The sequence below is a fragment of the Felis catus genome, chromosome X, assembly GCF_018350175.1.
Source record: "Felis catus isolate Fca126 chromosome X, F.catus_Fca126_mat1.0, whole genome shotgun sequence".
In the NCBI taxonomy this organism is placed as follows: Eukaryota; Metazoa; Chordata; class Mammalia; order Carnivora; family Felidae; genus Felis; species Felis catus.
Window position 1 is genome coordinate 41948204 of NC_058386.1, and position 16932 is coordinate 41965135.

General features: G+C 39.3%; 1 protein-coding gene across 4 annotated transcripts in view; it reads left to right on the plus strand.

The window, feature by feature from the left end:
• ZNF81 (zinc finger protein 81) overlaps positions 1 to 16083 on the plus strand; it is a 90555-nt gene extending 74472 nt beyond the window's left edge. For all 4 annotated transcript variants that reach the window (XM_011291715.4, XM_045050597.1, XM_045050596.1 and 1 more), the window contains 2 exons: positions 448 to 543; positions 12113 to 16083. In XM_011291715.4, the coding sequence (XP_011290017.3) occupies positions 448 to 543; positions 12113 to 13821 (1805 nt within the window). In that variant the 3' untranslated portion in view covers positions 13822 to 16083. The remainder of the gene's footprint in view (positions 1 to 447; positions 544 to 12112) is intronic.
• Positions 16084 to 16932: the final 849 nt, after the last annotated feature.

Below are 16932 nucleotides of genomic sequence, written 5' to 3' on the forward strand. Positions count from 1 at the left end.
CTGAAGTGATGCACTTACAAGCTTAAGAACATCAAAGAATGGAACGTCGTTGCTGGCAAAGAACAAGCTAGAAGAGTCAAGGAAGGATTCTCCCTTACATCTGTGAGAGAGGGCATGGCCCTGCTAAACACTTTGATTTCAGACTTGAGCCTCCAGAAGTGTGAGACAATGATGTTCTGCTGTTTTAAGTCACCCAGGTTTTGGTACTTTGTGAGAGCAGCCCTAGGAAACGAACACAGAGCCTCCATGAGAGTATTTCCATTCTCAGCTGCTGAGAACTCTGCGACATCTGATGTGTGTGCTGGTGGCATCCTTGATTGGTCTGAGATGCTTCAGTCCATTAACCTCTGTGATTATTGCTCTTTTCCCAGTGAAATGTGGTTACTTTTTTAAAGAACAAGTGGAAAGCAATTAGCTGGACCCAATTCTATCATGTCCTGTTAACAGGGTATGAAGTTCCCAAACCAGAAGTCATCTTCAAGTTGGAGCAAGGAGAGGAGCCATGGATTTTGGAGAGAAAAACCCCACATCAGAGCTGTTCGGGTGAGTGAGTGCAACCCAGGCAGATCTGGGGGCACAGAAACACTTTTCTTTTCCTAAGAGGTTGGTGCCTTTAAAATTCTATTATTTCTACCATCCTGAAGGTTCTAAACTTTGGAAGCTGCTTAAGGAAAAATAACATTGGCCTCTTAGGTACCAGACTGCTCTCTCCCTTTATTTCCCTTACTGTTGTCAACTGTCTTTTTGGCCTGACTTGTGTCCAGGAGAATTGCTACAGTTCCTACGCTCTGGATCATATGCCAGGGTTCCTCCCTATAGATCTTGCTTTTTTGGATGTTCTGTCCTTCCATCACATTTTTATGCTTCATTATTTAAACCCCACCCCCAGGGTCTTAGATTCTTATCATATACTTTCAGGTTCTTTTTGTTGTTAATTTTTTTAAATCTTCCTTTATTTTTGAGAGAGAGAGAGAGAAAGCAGGGGAGGCGCAGAGAGAGGGGAAGACACAGAATCTGAAGCAGGCTCCAGGCTCTGGGCTGTCAGCACAAAGCCCGACGCGGGGCTTGAACCCACGAACTGCGAGATCACGACCTGAGCCGAAGTCAGATGCTCGACTGACTGAGCCACCCAGGCACCCGTATACTTTTAGGTTCTAATGAGTTTGCCTTCTTTGTAAACCAACTTGTTGCCTCACTCCGCCTTCTTTCTCCTAAGTTTTATCTTCTCACATCTAAGATACCAATAAACTGTCATCTACAACCAGCCTCACCTCCTCCTCTCTCTGTAGGAATTGCTTTCATATTCCTTACTCCTCTCCACCTCCCCATCACAATGCATCTCTCCCATCTTCTGACCTTAGGATCATTGTCATTTAGCATTTTTTCTTTTAAATAAGTCAGCCGTATTCAGGTATAATTTACATACAATCAGATGTATCCATTTCAAGTACACAAAGAAGATACACACACAAAAATGAGCCTTTATGCCCCTAGTAGTTAGTATGTACCACCCCTTTAGCCCCGGGCAACCGTTGACCTGCTTTCTGTCACTATAGATTAGATTTGTCTTTATTAGGGTTTCATATGAATAAAATCATACTATATATACCCTTTTGGGTCTGGCTTCATTTGTTTGGCATAATGATTTTGTGATTCATCCGTGTTATTGAGTATATAACTAGTTTACTCCTTTTATTTTATTTTTTAATGTTTACTTTTGAGAGAGAGAGACATACAGCAGAGTACGAGTGGGGGAGGGGCACAGAGAGAGGGAGACACAGAATCCAAAACAGGATCCAGGCTCTGAGCTGTCAGCAGAGCCCGACACGGGGCTCGAACTCACAGACTACGAGATCATGACCTGAGCCGAAGTCAACACTTAACTCACTGAGCCACCCAGGTGCCCTTAGCTTATTCCTTTTAAATGCTGAATACTGTTCCCTGATATGAGTAGATTGCCATGTTTATCTATACACCTGTTGATGACAGGTGGTTATTATTTGGTTATTGTGAATAAAGCTGTAGTGAACATTCTGGTATGTCTTTGTGTAACCATATGTTCACATTTCTCTTGGGTAAATACCTAGGAGTGGAGTTGGTGGGTGATATAATTGTGTAAGTATATGCTTGCCTTTATAAGACGTGGCCAGGGGCGCCTGGGTGGCTCATTTAGTTAAGCATCTGACTCTTGATTTCAGCCCAGGTCGTGATCTCACGGTTTGGGTGTTCAAGCCCACGTCGGGCTCTTCACCGATGGTGCGGAGCCTACATGGGATTCTCTCTCTCTCCGTCTCTCTCTGCCTACACTCGCTCGCTCTCTCGTTCTTGCTCTCTCTCTCTCTCAAAGTAAATAAACTTAAACTTTTTTTAATAAAATAAAATAAAAATAAAAATAAGACATGGCCAAACTATCTTCCAAAGTGGCTGTGATTTTACACTTCCAGCAGCAACACACAAGAATTTCAGTTGCTCCACATTCTTGCCAGCCCTTGCCACCATCAATCTCTTTCATTTTTGCTATTATCCTGGATGTGTAATGGCATCTCATTATGATTTTAAGTTACATTCCTCTGATGAGTAATGAAAAGTATTTTTTCATGTGCTTAGTGACCTTTGTACATTTTTGTTTGAAGTGTCTGTTCAACTATCTTTCCCATTTTTTTTTTTATTGGGTTGTTTCCTTAATGAGTTTTCAGAGTGCTTTATATTTGCTGGCTGTAACTCCTGTGCCAGATATATCCATTGTCAACATTTTGTTTTAATTTGTGGCTTTCACTTCTATCTTCCTACTGGTGTCTGTCAAAAAGCAAACATTTTTGGGGCGCCTGGGTGACTCAGTTGGTTAAGCGTCCAACTCTTGGTTTCTGCTCAGGTCATGATCTCATGGTTTCGTGAGTTCGAGCCCCACACTGGGCTGTGCACTGACAGCACAGAGCCTGCTTGGGATTCTCTCTCTCTCCCCTTCTCTCTGCGCCTACCCCACTCACTCTTTGTCTCTCTCAAAATAAATAAGTAAACTTCAAAACGAAAAGATAGTTTGTAACTCACAGTTCCCAAGAAGAGGAGACATGCCACACTGGGAAGCCCCAGGGTCAGTCAGAAGGCCAAAGTCATGAGGGGAAAGCACAGCAAGAGCCTTTATTGTTATTTTCCTGGGAAAGAATGGGTAAGACAGAGTGAGCAGGCTGGGAAGGTTTACCATTGGCTAGTTTGAGTAATTTCAGCAGGGCTTCTGGGGTGTAGGGACTGTCTGTAGTTACCTGGTACCTGGTATTGAGGTGATTAGGGCAGCGGGATAGTGGCTCAACCTGTGAGAACTTAATAAAGGAGATAGTTGGTGGACATGGGCTCTGGATTGGTTGGTTTGCATATGAAAGTTATGCTTACAGGGAAGTCATTTGCTATCTCTGGGCATGAACTAGCACTGGGAGAGGCATTCTCTCCAGGATGAGCAAGGCACCAGATGGCAGAGCATCAAGAATACAGAAAATAAGGGGTGCCTGGGTGGCTCAGTCAGTTAAGCATTCTGACTTTGGCTCAGGTCATGATCTCACGGTTCGTGAGTTTGAGCCCCACATCGGGCTCTGTGCTGACAGCTCAGAGCCTGGAGCCTGCTTCGGACTCTGTGTCTCCCTCTGTCTTTGCTCCTCCCTCGCTTGTGCTCTCTCTCTGTCTCTCTCTCTCTCTCTCTCTCTCTCTCTGTGTGTGTGTGTGTGTGTGTGTGTGTGTCTGTCTGTCTCTCTCAAAAATAAATAAACATTAAAAATAAATTTTAAAAAAGAATACAGAAAATAAGATAAAGATGATATGATACACACACGCACACATGCTGGAATACTATTCGGGCATAAAAAAGAATGAAATCCTGCCATTTGCAACAACATGGATGGATCTAGAGACTATAATACTAAGCGAAATAAGTTAGAGAAAGACAAATACCATATGATTTCACTCATATGCGGTATTTAAGAGATAAAATAAATGAACAAAGGAAAAAAAGAGAAAGAGAAACAAACCAAGAAACAGACTCTCAACTACAGAGGACAGACTGATGGTTACCAGAGCGGGGGGGGGGGGGGGGGGGAAGGAGGGATGGGTGAAAATAGGTGAGGAAGATTAAGAGTACACTTCTCATGATAAGCACTAAGCAATGTATAGGGTTGTTGAATCAGTATACTGTGCACCTGAAACTAATACAGCATGTACGTTAACTATAGTGGGCTTAAAGTTAAAAACTTAAAAAAAAAACAAAATAAGAAAATACAGTTAATATACTGTCCTTTTGGCAAACCCACACTTGCTTTATTACTGTAGCTTTTATAATGAGTCTTGAACTCAGGTAGTCTGCCGGGATTTTATTTGGAGTTGAGTTGACTCTATGGACCAATTTTATGAGAAATGGTATCTTCACAATATTGAGCCTTCTAATCCATGAGCATGGCATACTTTCTGCATTTATTTGGGTGTTTGATTGCTTTCAGCAATGTTTTATGGTTGTCAGTGTAGAAGTCTTATGCATCCTTCATTAAATTTATCCCTAAGTATTTGATGCTTTTTGACACTATTGTAAAATGGCATTGTTTTTTAAATTTTATTTTCAGATTGTTCATTGCTAGTATGTATAAATTGCTCATGATTGATTTTTGTACATTGACTTTGTATCCTGAGGCATTTCTACATCCACCTATTAGTTTTCTTGTAGGTTCCTTGGGGTTTTTCATGCAAGCAATCATTATCACTTCAGAAACACTTTTACGGGATGCCTGGGCAGCTCAGTCGGTTGAGCATCCGACTCCGGCTCAGGTCATAGTTTCAGGGTCTGTGAGTTCAAGCCCCACGTCGGGTTCTCTGCTGCTGTCAGCACAGAGCCCACTTCGGATCCTCTGTCTCCCTCTCTTTCTGCCCCTTCCCCTACTTACTGTCTTTTTCAAAAATAATAAACATTTTTGTTAAAAAAAGAAACATTTTTACTTTTTCCTTTACAATTTCATGCTTTTTCTTACTTTTCCTTATTTCACTAAGACCTTCAATTTGATGTTGAGTAGAAGTGGTGAGTGTGGGCACGCTTGCCTTGTTCCTGATATTAGGGATAAAAAATTCATACCATTGTGTATGATGTTTTTTGAAGCTGCCCTTTATCGAGTTATAGGAGTTCTTTTTTTAAATTTTTTATTAACATTTATTTATTTTCAAGAGGGGGGGAGGGGCGGAAAGAGAGGGAGACACAGAATCTGAAGCAGGCTCCAGGCGCTGAGCTGTTAGCACAGAGCCTAATGCGGGGCTTGAACCCACGAACTGTGAGATCATGACCTGAACTGAAGTTGGACGCTCAGGGAACTGAGCCACCTAGGTACCCTGATAGAAGTTCTTTTTAAATCTAGCTTAAGAGTTTTTTAAAATCATGGTTACATGTTGAATTTTGTCAAATGTTTTTTTCCTCATCTTATTAATCATATGAGTTGTTTTTATTTTGTTAATATGTGAGTTATTTATTTTCAAATGTTAAATTAACCTTATATTTCTGAGATAGATACTAGTTGTTTATGATATATAACCCTTAATATATATTGTTGAGTTATATTAACTGATATTTTGTTTTAAATATTTTCATTTTCATAAGTGATTTTGGTTGTAGTTTTCCTTTTTTTCAGTGTTGTCAGGTTTTGGTATTAGGATTATGCTGGCCACATAAATGAGTTGTGAAGTGTTCCCTTTTCTATTTTCTGAAATAGTCTGTGGAAGATTGTTATTCTTGGGGCGCCTGGGTGGCTCAATTGGCTGAGCATCCAACTTTGGCTCACGTCATGATCTCACTGTTTGTGAGTTCAAGCCCCACATCGGGCTCTGTGCTGACAGTTCAGAGCCTGGAGCCTGCTTCAGATATCTCCCTCTCTCTCTGCCCCCCCCGCCCCGCACTCTGTTTTTTTCTCTCTCTCTCAAAAGTAAATAGACATTTAAAAAAGGCTTTAAAAAGGTTTACTGCTTGTGCATTATGTTCTATCATAATAGAAATCTATTAAAATAATTAGCAAAATGAATCGCACAGAAGGTGTCTGCTTTTGGAATTTGGAAAAAGTCTTGCTAGCAATATGATCAGATTAATGTTCAAAGTAAAAGGCTCAAACTGCTTAATGAAGCATAAACATGTTTCTCTTATCCTTTGTTGTCTAATTTATTTTTCTTTTCAAATTTTTATTTAAATCCTAGTTAAGGGGCGCCTGGGTGGCTCAGTCGGTTAAGCATCTGACTTCGGCTCAGGTCATGATCTCACAGTTTGTGAGTTCAAGTCCTGCGTCAGGCTCTGTGTTGACAGCTTGGAGCCTGGAGCCTGCTTCAGAATCTGTGTCTCCCTCTCTCTCTCTGCCCCTCCCCTACTCACACTCTGTCTCTCTCTCTCTCTCTCTCTCTCTCTCTCAAAAATAAATCAACATAAAAATTAAAAAAAAATAAATCCTAGTTAACATACAGTACAATATTGGTTTCAGGAATAGAATTCAGTGATTCATCACTTACATACAACACCCAGTGCTCATCATAACAAGTGCCCTATTTAGTACCCATCACCCATGTAGCCCATCCCTGCACCCACATCCCCTCCAAGAACCCTCAGTTTGTTCTCTATTGTTAAGAATCTCTTATTGTTTGTTTCCCTCTCTCTTTTTTTACACTCCCATATGTTCATCCGTTTTGTTTTCTTAAATTCCACACAAGTGAAAACATACGGCATTTGTCTTTCTCTGCCTAACTTATTTCGCTTAGCATATATACTCCAGCTCCATCCACATCATTGCAAATGGCAAGATTTCATTCTTTTTGATGGATGGGTAATATTCGTGTGTGTGTGTGTGTGTGTGTGTGTGTGTGTGTGTGTGTGTGTGGTGTGTATACATGCCATATCTTCTTTATCCAATCATCATTCAATGGACATTTGGGCTCTCTCCATAGTTTGGCTGTTGTTGATAATGCTGTTATAAACATGGTGCGTGTACCCCTTTGAATCTGTATTTTTGTATCCTTTTGGTAAATACCTAGAAGTGCAACTGCTGGATTGTAGGGTAGTTCTACTTTTAGTTTTTTGAGGAGCCTCCGTACTGTTTTCAGAGCAGCTACACCAGTTTGTATTCCCACCAGCAGTGCAAGAGGGTTCTGCTTTCTCCACATCTTTGCCAACACCTTGTTGTTTCCTGTGTTGTTAATTTTAGCCATTCTGACAGGTGTCTCATCAAGTGGTATCTCATCATGGTTTTGATTTGTATTTTCCTGGTGATGACTGATGTTGAGCATCTTTTTGTGTGTCTGTTAGCCATTTGGATGTCTTCTTTGGAAAAATGTCTATTCATGTCTTTTGCCTGTTTCTTTTTTTTTAATGTTTTTATTTATTTTTGAGACAGAGGAGGGGCAGAGAGAGAAAGGGAGACACAGAATCTGAAGCAGGCTCCAGGTTCCGAGCTGTCGGCACAGAGCCCGACACAGGGCTCAAACTCACAGACTGTGAGATCATGACCTGAGCTGAAGTCAGACGCTTAACCGACTGAGCCACCCAGGCGCCCCATCTTTTTCCTATTTCTTAACTGGAGTATTTGTTTTTTGGGTGTTGAGTTTGAGAAGTTCTTTATACATTTTGGTTTCTAACCCTTCATCAGATATATCATTTGCAAATATCTTCTCCTATTCCATAGGCTACCTTTTAGTTTTGTTGATTGTTTCCTTCACTGTGCAGGAGATTTTATCTTCATGAAGTCCCAGTAGTTCATTTTTGCTTTTGTTTCCCTTGCCTCCAGTGATGTGTCTAGTAAGAAGTTGCTATGGCTGAGGTCAAAGGGGTTGCTGCCTACGTTCTCTTCTAGGGTTTTGATGGTTTGCTTTCTCTCACATTTAGGTCCTTCATCCATTTGGAATTTACTTTTGTATATGGTATAAGAAAGTGATCCAGTTTCATTCTTCTGCATGTTGCTGTCCAGTTTTCCCAACACCATTTGCTGAAGAGACTGTATTTCTTTATATTGGATATTCTTTCCTGCTTTGTCGAAGATTAGTTGACCATATAGTTGTGGGTCTATTTCTGGATTTTCTATTTTGTTCTATTGATCTATGTGTCTGTTTTTGTACCAGTACCATACTGTCTTGATGATTAGAGCTTTGTTATATAGCTTGAAGTCTGGAATCATGATGTCTCCAGCTTTGCTTTTCTTTTTCAAGATTGCTTTGGCTATTCAGGGTCTTTTGTAGTTCCATGCAAACTTTAGGATTGTTTGTTCTAGCTCTTGAAAAATGCTGGTGGTATTTTGATAGGGATTGCAGTAAATATGTAGATTGCTTTAGGGAGTATAGACATTTTAACAATGTTTGTTCTTCCAATCCAGGAGCGTGGAATAATTTTCCATTTTTTTGTGTCCTCTTCAATTTCTTTCATAAGCTTTCTATAGTTTTCAGAGATCTTGTATCTCTTTGGTTAGGTTTATTCCTAGGTATCTTGTAGTTCTTTGGTGCAGTTGCAAATGGGATCAATTCCTTGATTTCTTTTTCTGCTGTTTCATAAGTGGTGTATAGAAATGCAACAGATTTCTGAGCATTGATTTAATATTCTGCAACTTTGCTGAATTCATGTATTAGTTCTAACAACATTTTGGTGGAGTCTTTCGGGTTTTCTACATAGAGTATCATGTCATCTGCAAATAGTGAAGTTTGACTTCTTCCTTGCCAATTTGGGTACCTTTTATTTTTTTTTAATTTTATTTTTTAAAATTTACATCCAAATTAGTTAGCATATGGTGCAACAATGATTTCAGGAGTAGATTCCTTAATGCCCCTTACCCATTTAGCCCATCTCCCTTCCCACAACCCCTCCCGTAACCCTCAGTTTGTTCTCCATATTTATGAGTCTCTTCTGTTTTGTCCCCTCCCTGTTTTTATATTATTTTTGTTTCCCTTCCCTTATGTTCATCTGTTTTGTCTCTTAAACCTTTTATTTCTTTTTGTTATCTGATTGCTGAAGCTAAGACTTCAGCACTATGTTAAATAGTAATGGTGAGAGTGGACATCCCTGTCTTATTCCTGACTAGAGAGGAAGAGCTCTCGGCATAAATATGTTTTCCAGTGGCACAAAAGAAATTAAGTGCTAAGCAGGCTAAATGGAGGAAGAAGGTATAAATGTATCTTTTGATTTAAGAATAAACTGGACTTTTTGAGGCATTTTTGTGAGTGGCAAATAGAATGCAAGCTTGCACCACAGGTTTTATCTAGACCGTCGACTCTTCATTTATGTACTGTTCATTGAATCTGTGGGCTCAGGAAAAGTGTAGGGAAGCTTTTTATTGCAGATTTTTTGCATTAAAAATTGGTACTGGTGATGTAAATATTGTCCAATACAGCAGGGGTTTAGAAGCTAACTTAATTATTTATAAGTTTTATATTTATACTCATTATATATATTATATTAATATATAATATAATAATATATTATATAATTATATATAATTTAAAGTGAAAAGCAGAACCTCTTCTGTATATTAATATGTATAATATTATAATTATATATATACACACACATATATATATATATATATATATATATATAATATATATAATTTAAAGTGAAAAACAGAACCACTTCTAAAACCATGACTCGGAATCCAGTGCTTAATATCTCCAGAATACATTAAAGCCAAGCGTGTGAGAATAAAAACACGACGTAAGAATAAAAGGATGAGATTTTTGGCTGGGATATGTATCCAGAATACAGCATCAAAGTGACCAACGGGGTAAAACTGAACTTCATGACTCAGAGCATTCTCACAATCTAAAATCTCTTGCTGAGGAAATAATGTATAATTTTTCCATTTTAAAATTATCAAGAATCTCATATGTCTCATGCACGATACTGGTCATGGAAACATCTGTGATTCCCACTCTGGGTGAAAATAGTGTATTCATTATGTTGACGCTGGGGCACCTGGGTGGCTCAGTCGGTTGAGCGTCTGACTTCAGCTCAGGTCATGATCTCACAGTCCATGAGTTCGAGCCCCACATCAGGCTCTGTGCTGACCGCTTGCTCAGAGCCTGGAGCCTGCTTCAGATTCTGTGTCTCCTTCTCTCTCTGCCCCTCCCCCACTCACGCTTTGTCTCACTCTGTTTCTCAAAAATAAATAAATAAATGTAAAAAAAAAATTTTAAATTATATTAAAGCTTATTTGCAGTAACAGATTATAAGGTAAAGTGACTTAAATACTGAAGAATATTCCTCTCTCAGATAAAGTTGCTAATATCACAGCCCTTTGGAAAACCTTGTTGCTCATGTTTATTTGGGAATCCAGGTTCCTTCCATTACATAATCCGGCCATCTCTTGGGTTTGTGCGTGCGTGTGTGTGTGTGTGTGTGTGTGCCACCTGCACCTTTGTATCTGTGTTGCTGCCAAGGCCAGGTTTTAGTAAAGCAAGAAGGCCGAAGAGGGTATAGAGAAAACATGCCTCCTGTCGCAGTGCGCCGACTTGAAAGTGGCAGCTATCGTATTCTCTCACGTTCTGTTGATGAGAACGTTGTCACATGGCCAAACCAATTTTCTCAAAGGAGGCTGAGAAATGCTATCATGACTGGGCAGCCATATGCCTGGCTACTTTCCTGTTATTGCAAAAGAATGCTGAAATAGGTTCTAGTGGACAGCTTTCAGTCTACCACAGATAGCTGATCTTCTCTCTGATTTTATGCTTCTTGTTAGATGTGTATGATTTTAGGTCCAACAAAACAGTTATACCTAGATGGAGAGTTGGAGTGTGGATATCTACTTATTCTTTTATATAGGCCAGAATAGCTATCACCCCCAGTATTTTTCCTATAGGCATAAGTTTTTCTCGATTTTATGAAGATTGACATACATCACTGTATAGATTTAAGGTGTACTGCATCATGATCTAACTTAAATACATCGTGGAAGATCAGCACAATAAGTTTAGTTAAAACCCATTGCATAAGATACCAAAAAAAAAAAGGTTTTTTTTTTTCCTTATGATGAGAACTTTAATGATCTACTCTGCTGGCAAATTAAATTGGCTTTTTGATCACATTAATTTGGTCTAGTTGCTAATAAACAAAAAGGAACAAGACTAGTGAGGATTTAGAATCAAAAGCTAATGAGGACTTAGACTCTGAATCACCTCCTCCAAACCTAGTCTATCCACAGATTATTTTCCCTTAAAACCTTTGTCTTTTAAAACTTCGGTCCACCCTACTTTATATCTGAGCCTCCTACCAAAATAGAGCTAGATAGGTTATGTTGAACTCCTATCTCCAATGCTTAATAACTTACGTTTTAGTGCAAATTATACGTATAACCATTCTGAGCTTTACTTTCCTTATCTACGATAGGTAGATAATAATAGAAATACCTAATAATAGAAAATACCTCAAAGGGCTTTTGAAAGGATTAAGTGAGTGAGTGTGTGTGTTTCTTTTTTTTTATTTTTTACTTTTTTTAATGTTTACTTTTGAGAGAGGGAGAGAGAGAGAGAGAGAGAGAGACAAAGTGTGAGTGGGGGAGGGGCAGAGAGAGAGGGAGACACAGAATCCGAAGCAGGCTCCAGGCTCTGAGCTGTCAGCAAAGAGCCTAGGCAAGACTGGAACCTACAAACTGTGAGATTATGACCTGAGCTGAAGCCTGACGCTTAACTGACTGAGCCACCCAGGTGCCCCACTGTCTTGAAATTCTCAATAATGTGAAATTTTGACATTTTTAATGTTTATTTATTTTTGAGAGTTGGGGCGGAGGGGGAGAGCAGGCTCCAGGATCCAAGGTGTCAGCACAGAGCCTGACGCGGGGCTTGAACTTAGGAGCCACAAGATCATGACCTGAGCTGAAGTCGTACGCTTAACTGACTGAGCCACCCAGGCACCCCAATGTGTGTATGTATTTCTCAGAACAATGCTTGGAACATCATAAGTGTCATGCAGGAACTTGGCACATAGTAAGTGCTATATGTGTATTTCTTGTTATCACTGTCATTATCATCATCATATATACTGGTTTCCCTGTGTTCAATTTGGATTAGCTTATGTGTACCTTTTAATACCCTGCTATCTATTCTTTGTGTCAATTTTACTTTTTCTTTCTCTTTTTAGATGGGAGGCTTGGGATTAAGACCCCACAAAGAAGAATTTCTGGAAAAGCTTCATTTCATAGTGAAATGGAGGGTGAAGATACAACAGATGATTCATTGTATTCCATTTTAGAAGAACTGTGGCAAGATTCTGAACAGATTAAAAGATATCAGGAAAAACAGAGCAAACCTCTGAGTCATGCTGTTTTCATCAATAAGAAAATATTGAATACAGAGTGGGACTTTGAATATAAAGACAGTGGAAAATTTGTGCCTTCAAGCCCAAATCGTATTCCTTCACAGAAAAGACCCCATAAACGTGACTCATTTGGAAAGAGTTTTAAGCAGAATTTAGACTTACATACTCCTAGTAAAAACATTGCAACAAAGAATTTTGATAAAAATATTGGACGTGGTCAAGTTTTCACTCAGAGCTCTTCTTATACTAGCCATGCAAATACTCCTACAGGAGGGCAATTCTGTGAAAGTAATCAGTGTGGAAAAGTCCTCAGCCTTAAACAAGCATTCAGTCACAATCTGAAATTTCCTGCTGGGGAGAAAACAAATGTGTGTACTGACTTTGGGAAGATCTTCACCCAGAAGTCACACCTCTTTGCACCCCAGAGAATCCATACTATGGAAAAACCTCGCGAACTTGGCAAATGTGTAAATGTTTTTACACAGAAGCCACTACTCAGTATATATCTGAGAGTTCATAGAGACGAAAAATTGTACATATGTCCTGACTGTGGGAAGGCATTCATCCATAATTCAGAATTAATTATGCATAAGAAAACTCATACTAGAGAAAAACCCTATAAATGCAGTGAATGTGGAAAATCATTTTTCCAGGTGTCATCTCTACTTAGGCATCAGACCACTCATACTGGAGAAAAACTCTATGAATGCAGTGAATGTGGGAAAGGCTTCTCCCTGAACTCAGCCCTCAATGTGCATCAGAAAATTCATACTGGGGAGAGACACCACAAATGTAGTGAGTGTGGGAAAGCCTTTACCCAAAAATCAACACTCAGGATGCATCAGAGAATTCACACAGGAGAGAGATCTTATATATGTACTGAATGTGGGCAGGCCTTCATCCAGAAAGCACACTTGATTGCCCATCAAAGAATTCATACTGGAGAGAAGCCTTATGAATGCAGTGACTGTGGGAAGTCTTTCCCTTCTAAGTCACAACTCCAGATGCATAAGCGAATTCACACAGGAGAGAAACCCTATATATGCACTGAATGTGGGAAGGCCTTTACCAACAGATCAAATCTCAATACTCACCAGAAATCTCATACTGGAGAGAAGTCTTACATATGTGCTGAATGTGGAAAGGCCTTCACTGACCGGTCAAATTTCAATAAACACCAGACCATTCATACGGGAGAGAAACCCTATGTTTGTGCTGACTGTGGCAGGGCCTTCATCCAGAAGTCAGAGTTAATTACACATCAGAGAATTCATACTACAGAGAAGCCTTATAAATGTCCTGAATGTGAAAAATCCTTCTCCAAGAAACCACATCTCAAAGTACATCAGCGAATTCACACAGGAGAGAAACCTTACATGTGTGCCGAATGTGGGAAGGCCTTCACTGACCGGTCAAATTTCAATAAGCACCAGACAATTCATACTGGAGAGAAGCCCTATAAATGCAGTGACTGTGGAAAGGGCTTCACTCAGAAATCAGTTCTGAGTATGCATCGCAATATTCATACATGAAAGTAACCCTGTTTCTTAAAAATGAGAAAGCCTTATCACAGAAGTCAGGTCTACATGTGTATTATGAAATCTATCCAAGACAGACCCTACATGAATACACTGCATAATAAAAAGCATTTTTCAGACTCTTGCACCTGAGATGAGAAAAACTATTCAAGAGACCCTCTAAGAATGCATTGATTCAAAGGGACTTTTCATATTTGCATGGCTTCACAAAATAGAATCGAATCCTGTCAGTTTGGGGAAAATGCTGTCAGTTTGATGCATTAGGTAAAGCCTTCCTGTAGAAAGTGTGATAAGGCAAATTGTTACCCAACTCTTTATAGATGGAGTGAGCAAAATTATGTAAATGACAGTCATGTTTACTGTGTTATATTAGGCAATTTAAAGTGGCAACAAAGTGAAAGGAAGAACAACAAAATAATGTATTTGATGTATAAACCTACACTCAGTTCTGTAGGGTGTTTGTGGCAGAACACATTGCACAACAGAAGGAATAATTGAATTGAAATTCTTTTTTGAATTTAATATAATTGTGTCTGTCAAATATGTTTCCTATTGAATCCTCCCACGAATCCACAGTTTTAATGTCATTATGGTTTTATATATACCCACATCTGCAGATATACTCTTACATGAACACATAAATATAATCCTATCATTCATACTGGTTTCCACAACATTCTATTTTTATCTTCTTTAATTGTGGTACAATGCAAAATAGCCACAGACCTCTCCCATCCTTTTATGCACACCCCTTTGCAATGTTACTCTTTTTTTCTTTTATTAAGAGGTAGAACTCTGTCTACTCCTTGACTCTCAGCTTGGCCATGTGATTTGCTTTGGCCAATATACATTAGCAAAGAGATTCAAGAAGAGACCTGGAGAAAAGTCTGCCTTGAGGCTTATCTTCTCTTGCTGTTCTTTGGAATTATGAGACCTTCCTGTGAAGAAACTCAAGAGTACTCAGCTGGAGGGTGAGAAGCCACATGGAACAGAAATGAGCCAGCACAGATGAGGCCTCTTAGACCAACTGCCAGACATGAGAGTGAGGCCTTCCTCAACCTCCAGCCCCAGCCAAACTGGCCCACACCAAAAGAGCCATACCAGTTAACCAGGCCAACCAGAATTGGGGGATAAATAAAATGATTCTTGTTTTAAGCTGCTAAGTTTTTGGTAGTTTGTTGCACAGAAAATGCTAAGCAATACCTAAAAGTGTATGCTTGCGGAGGTATTGTACCAAAACCTAAGACATGTGGCATTAGCTTTGGGCCTGGGCGGCAGGTGGAGACTGGAAAAACAATGAGGAAAACTGTTAAGAAAGGCTGAAAAAGATGGCAGCTTATGTTATTTACTAAGGAAAAGAATAACAAAACAGTTACCATGCTGTGTGAGAAGATAGAGAATATACCAGATGAACTTGTGGATCTGGCTAAGGAGATTTCCAACAGAATGTTGGAAATATCAATTGGCTTCTTTTTAGCTGCATATGGTAAGGTACAAAAAGAGATGAACTAAGGAAATAACTGTTCCATTTGCAAGCAGAATTCAGAAGAAATATTTAAAAAGCCAGGACTTGCTGGGTTGGAAAATAACTATTTCTCACATCTCCAGTCTCTCCGGACATCAAAATATTCTCAAGGTGAAAAGTGGCCTCAGGGTAGAGATCAAATCATGGGTGTGGCTATAAGACCCTTTGTTAAAATGTGTGGAATATTTAAGTTGGTGTTTGGGAAACTCTCTCAGCTAAACCAGATGGCTTCTAAAAACTTCATGACATCGTCCAGTAACCTGACATATTGATAAAGTAGAGAAGGGGCCTGTCTTAAAAAGAATGGTCAGTGTGGCATTTGGGGCGTGGAGTAAATACAAACCAGATTCATAGAACACCTATAAAGTTTCTAATAGAGTTTTACTACCTCCAGGTTGGACTTAAAGGAATTGAAATAGTCCAAAATGAAAAGTGGTCTCTGGACTACCTTTTCTAACTTCTATGAACATGAAGCAAGCAGAGAAAGTTATTCAGCTGCCATTTCTTATGGAAAAAGAAGGATGTCTCAGAAAGGAGACCCAAGAACAATATATTAAAATGGACTGGGAAGCTGTTCCCAGGTAGAACTGTGACCCAATCAAGAAACATCCTGCCCCTGGAGCAGGGAGATCTGACAACATTTGCTCTGTGGGATTTCAGAATTATTATGGAACAGTGACTAATATGTGCCTCTTGTTCCTCCCTTCTTTTAAATGAAAGTGTCTATTGCAGTTCTCCAGTCCCTACCCTATCTTTCCATTTGTGTGTGTGTGTTTTGAGTGTGTGTGTGTGTGGGGGGGGGTGATGGTCATATAACCTACCATTTAGCTCACAGGTCTCTGCATCAAGAAACAAATTGCACCCAAGGAGCTTCAGCCACATCTGAACCTGATACAGAAGACTTGAGGTCCTGGATTTGATGCCATAATTTGGGATAAGACATTTGGAGGTCTTGGAATGAGGATGAACATATTTTGCATGGTGTGATATATAAATAGTGACCAGAAGATAGATTGTGTTAGATAGAAAAACGTTACAAATTTCTACCATCCCTATATGTGTGTCCCTTTACAATCTTTATTTTGCTTTGTGTTTCAGTTGGGATAACTTCTATTAACCTATCTTCAAGTTCACTGATTTTAACCCCTTCCCTGTTAGGTCTGTTTAACCCCTACTTCTGTTAGGTCTACTGATGAACCCATGAAAGGCATTCTTCATCTCAGTTATGTTTTCTTTTTTATTTCTAGCATTTCCATTTGACTCTTCTAGTTTTCATTTTTCTGCTGAAATTCCCCATCTGTTCATACCTATTGTTCACACTTCCCACCATCCTCTCTAACATATGAATCATTGTTATTTTAAATTCCCTATTTGATAGTACTAACAACTGGGTCAGCTGAGTCTAGATTTATTTTTATTGCTCTGTCTCTTAACAGCAGATTGTTTGTTCTGTTTTGCATCTAATAATTTTTGGCTGAATGTAAGATATTGTATGTAGGAGAGTAGAAACTGAGATAAATAATATTTATTCCTGGAAATAATCATGGCTGCTCTTTTGATAAATCATTAGAGAGAAAGGG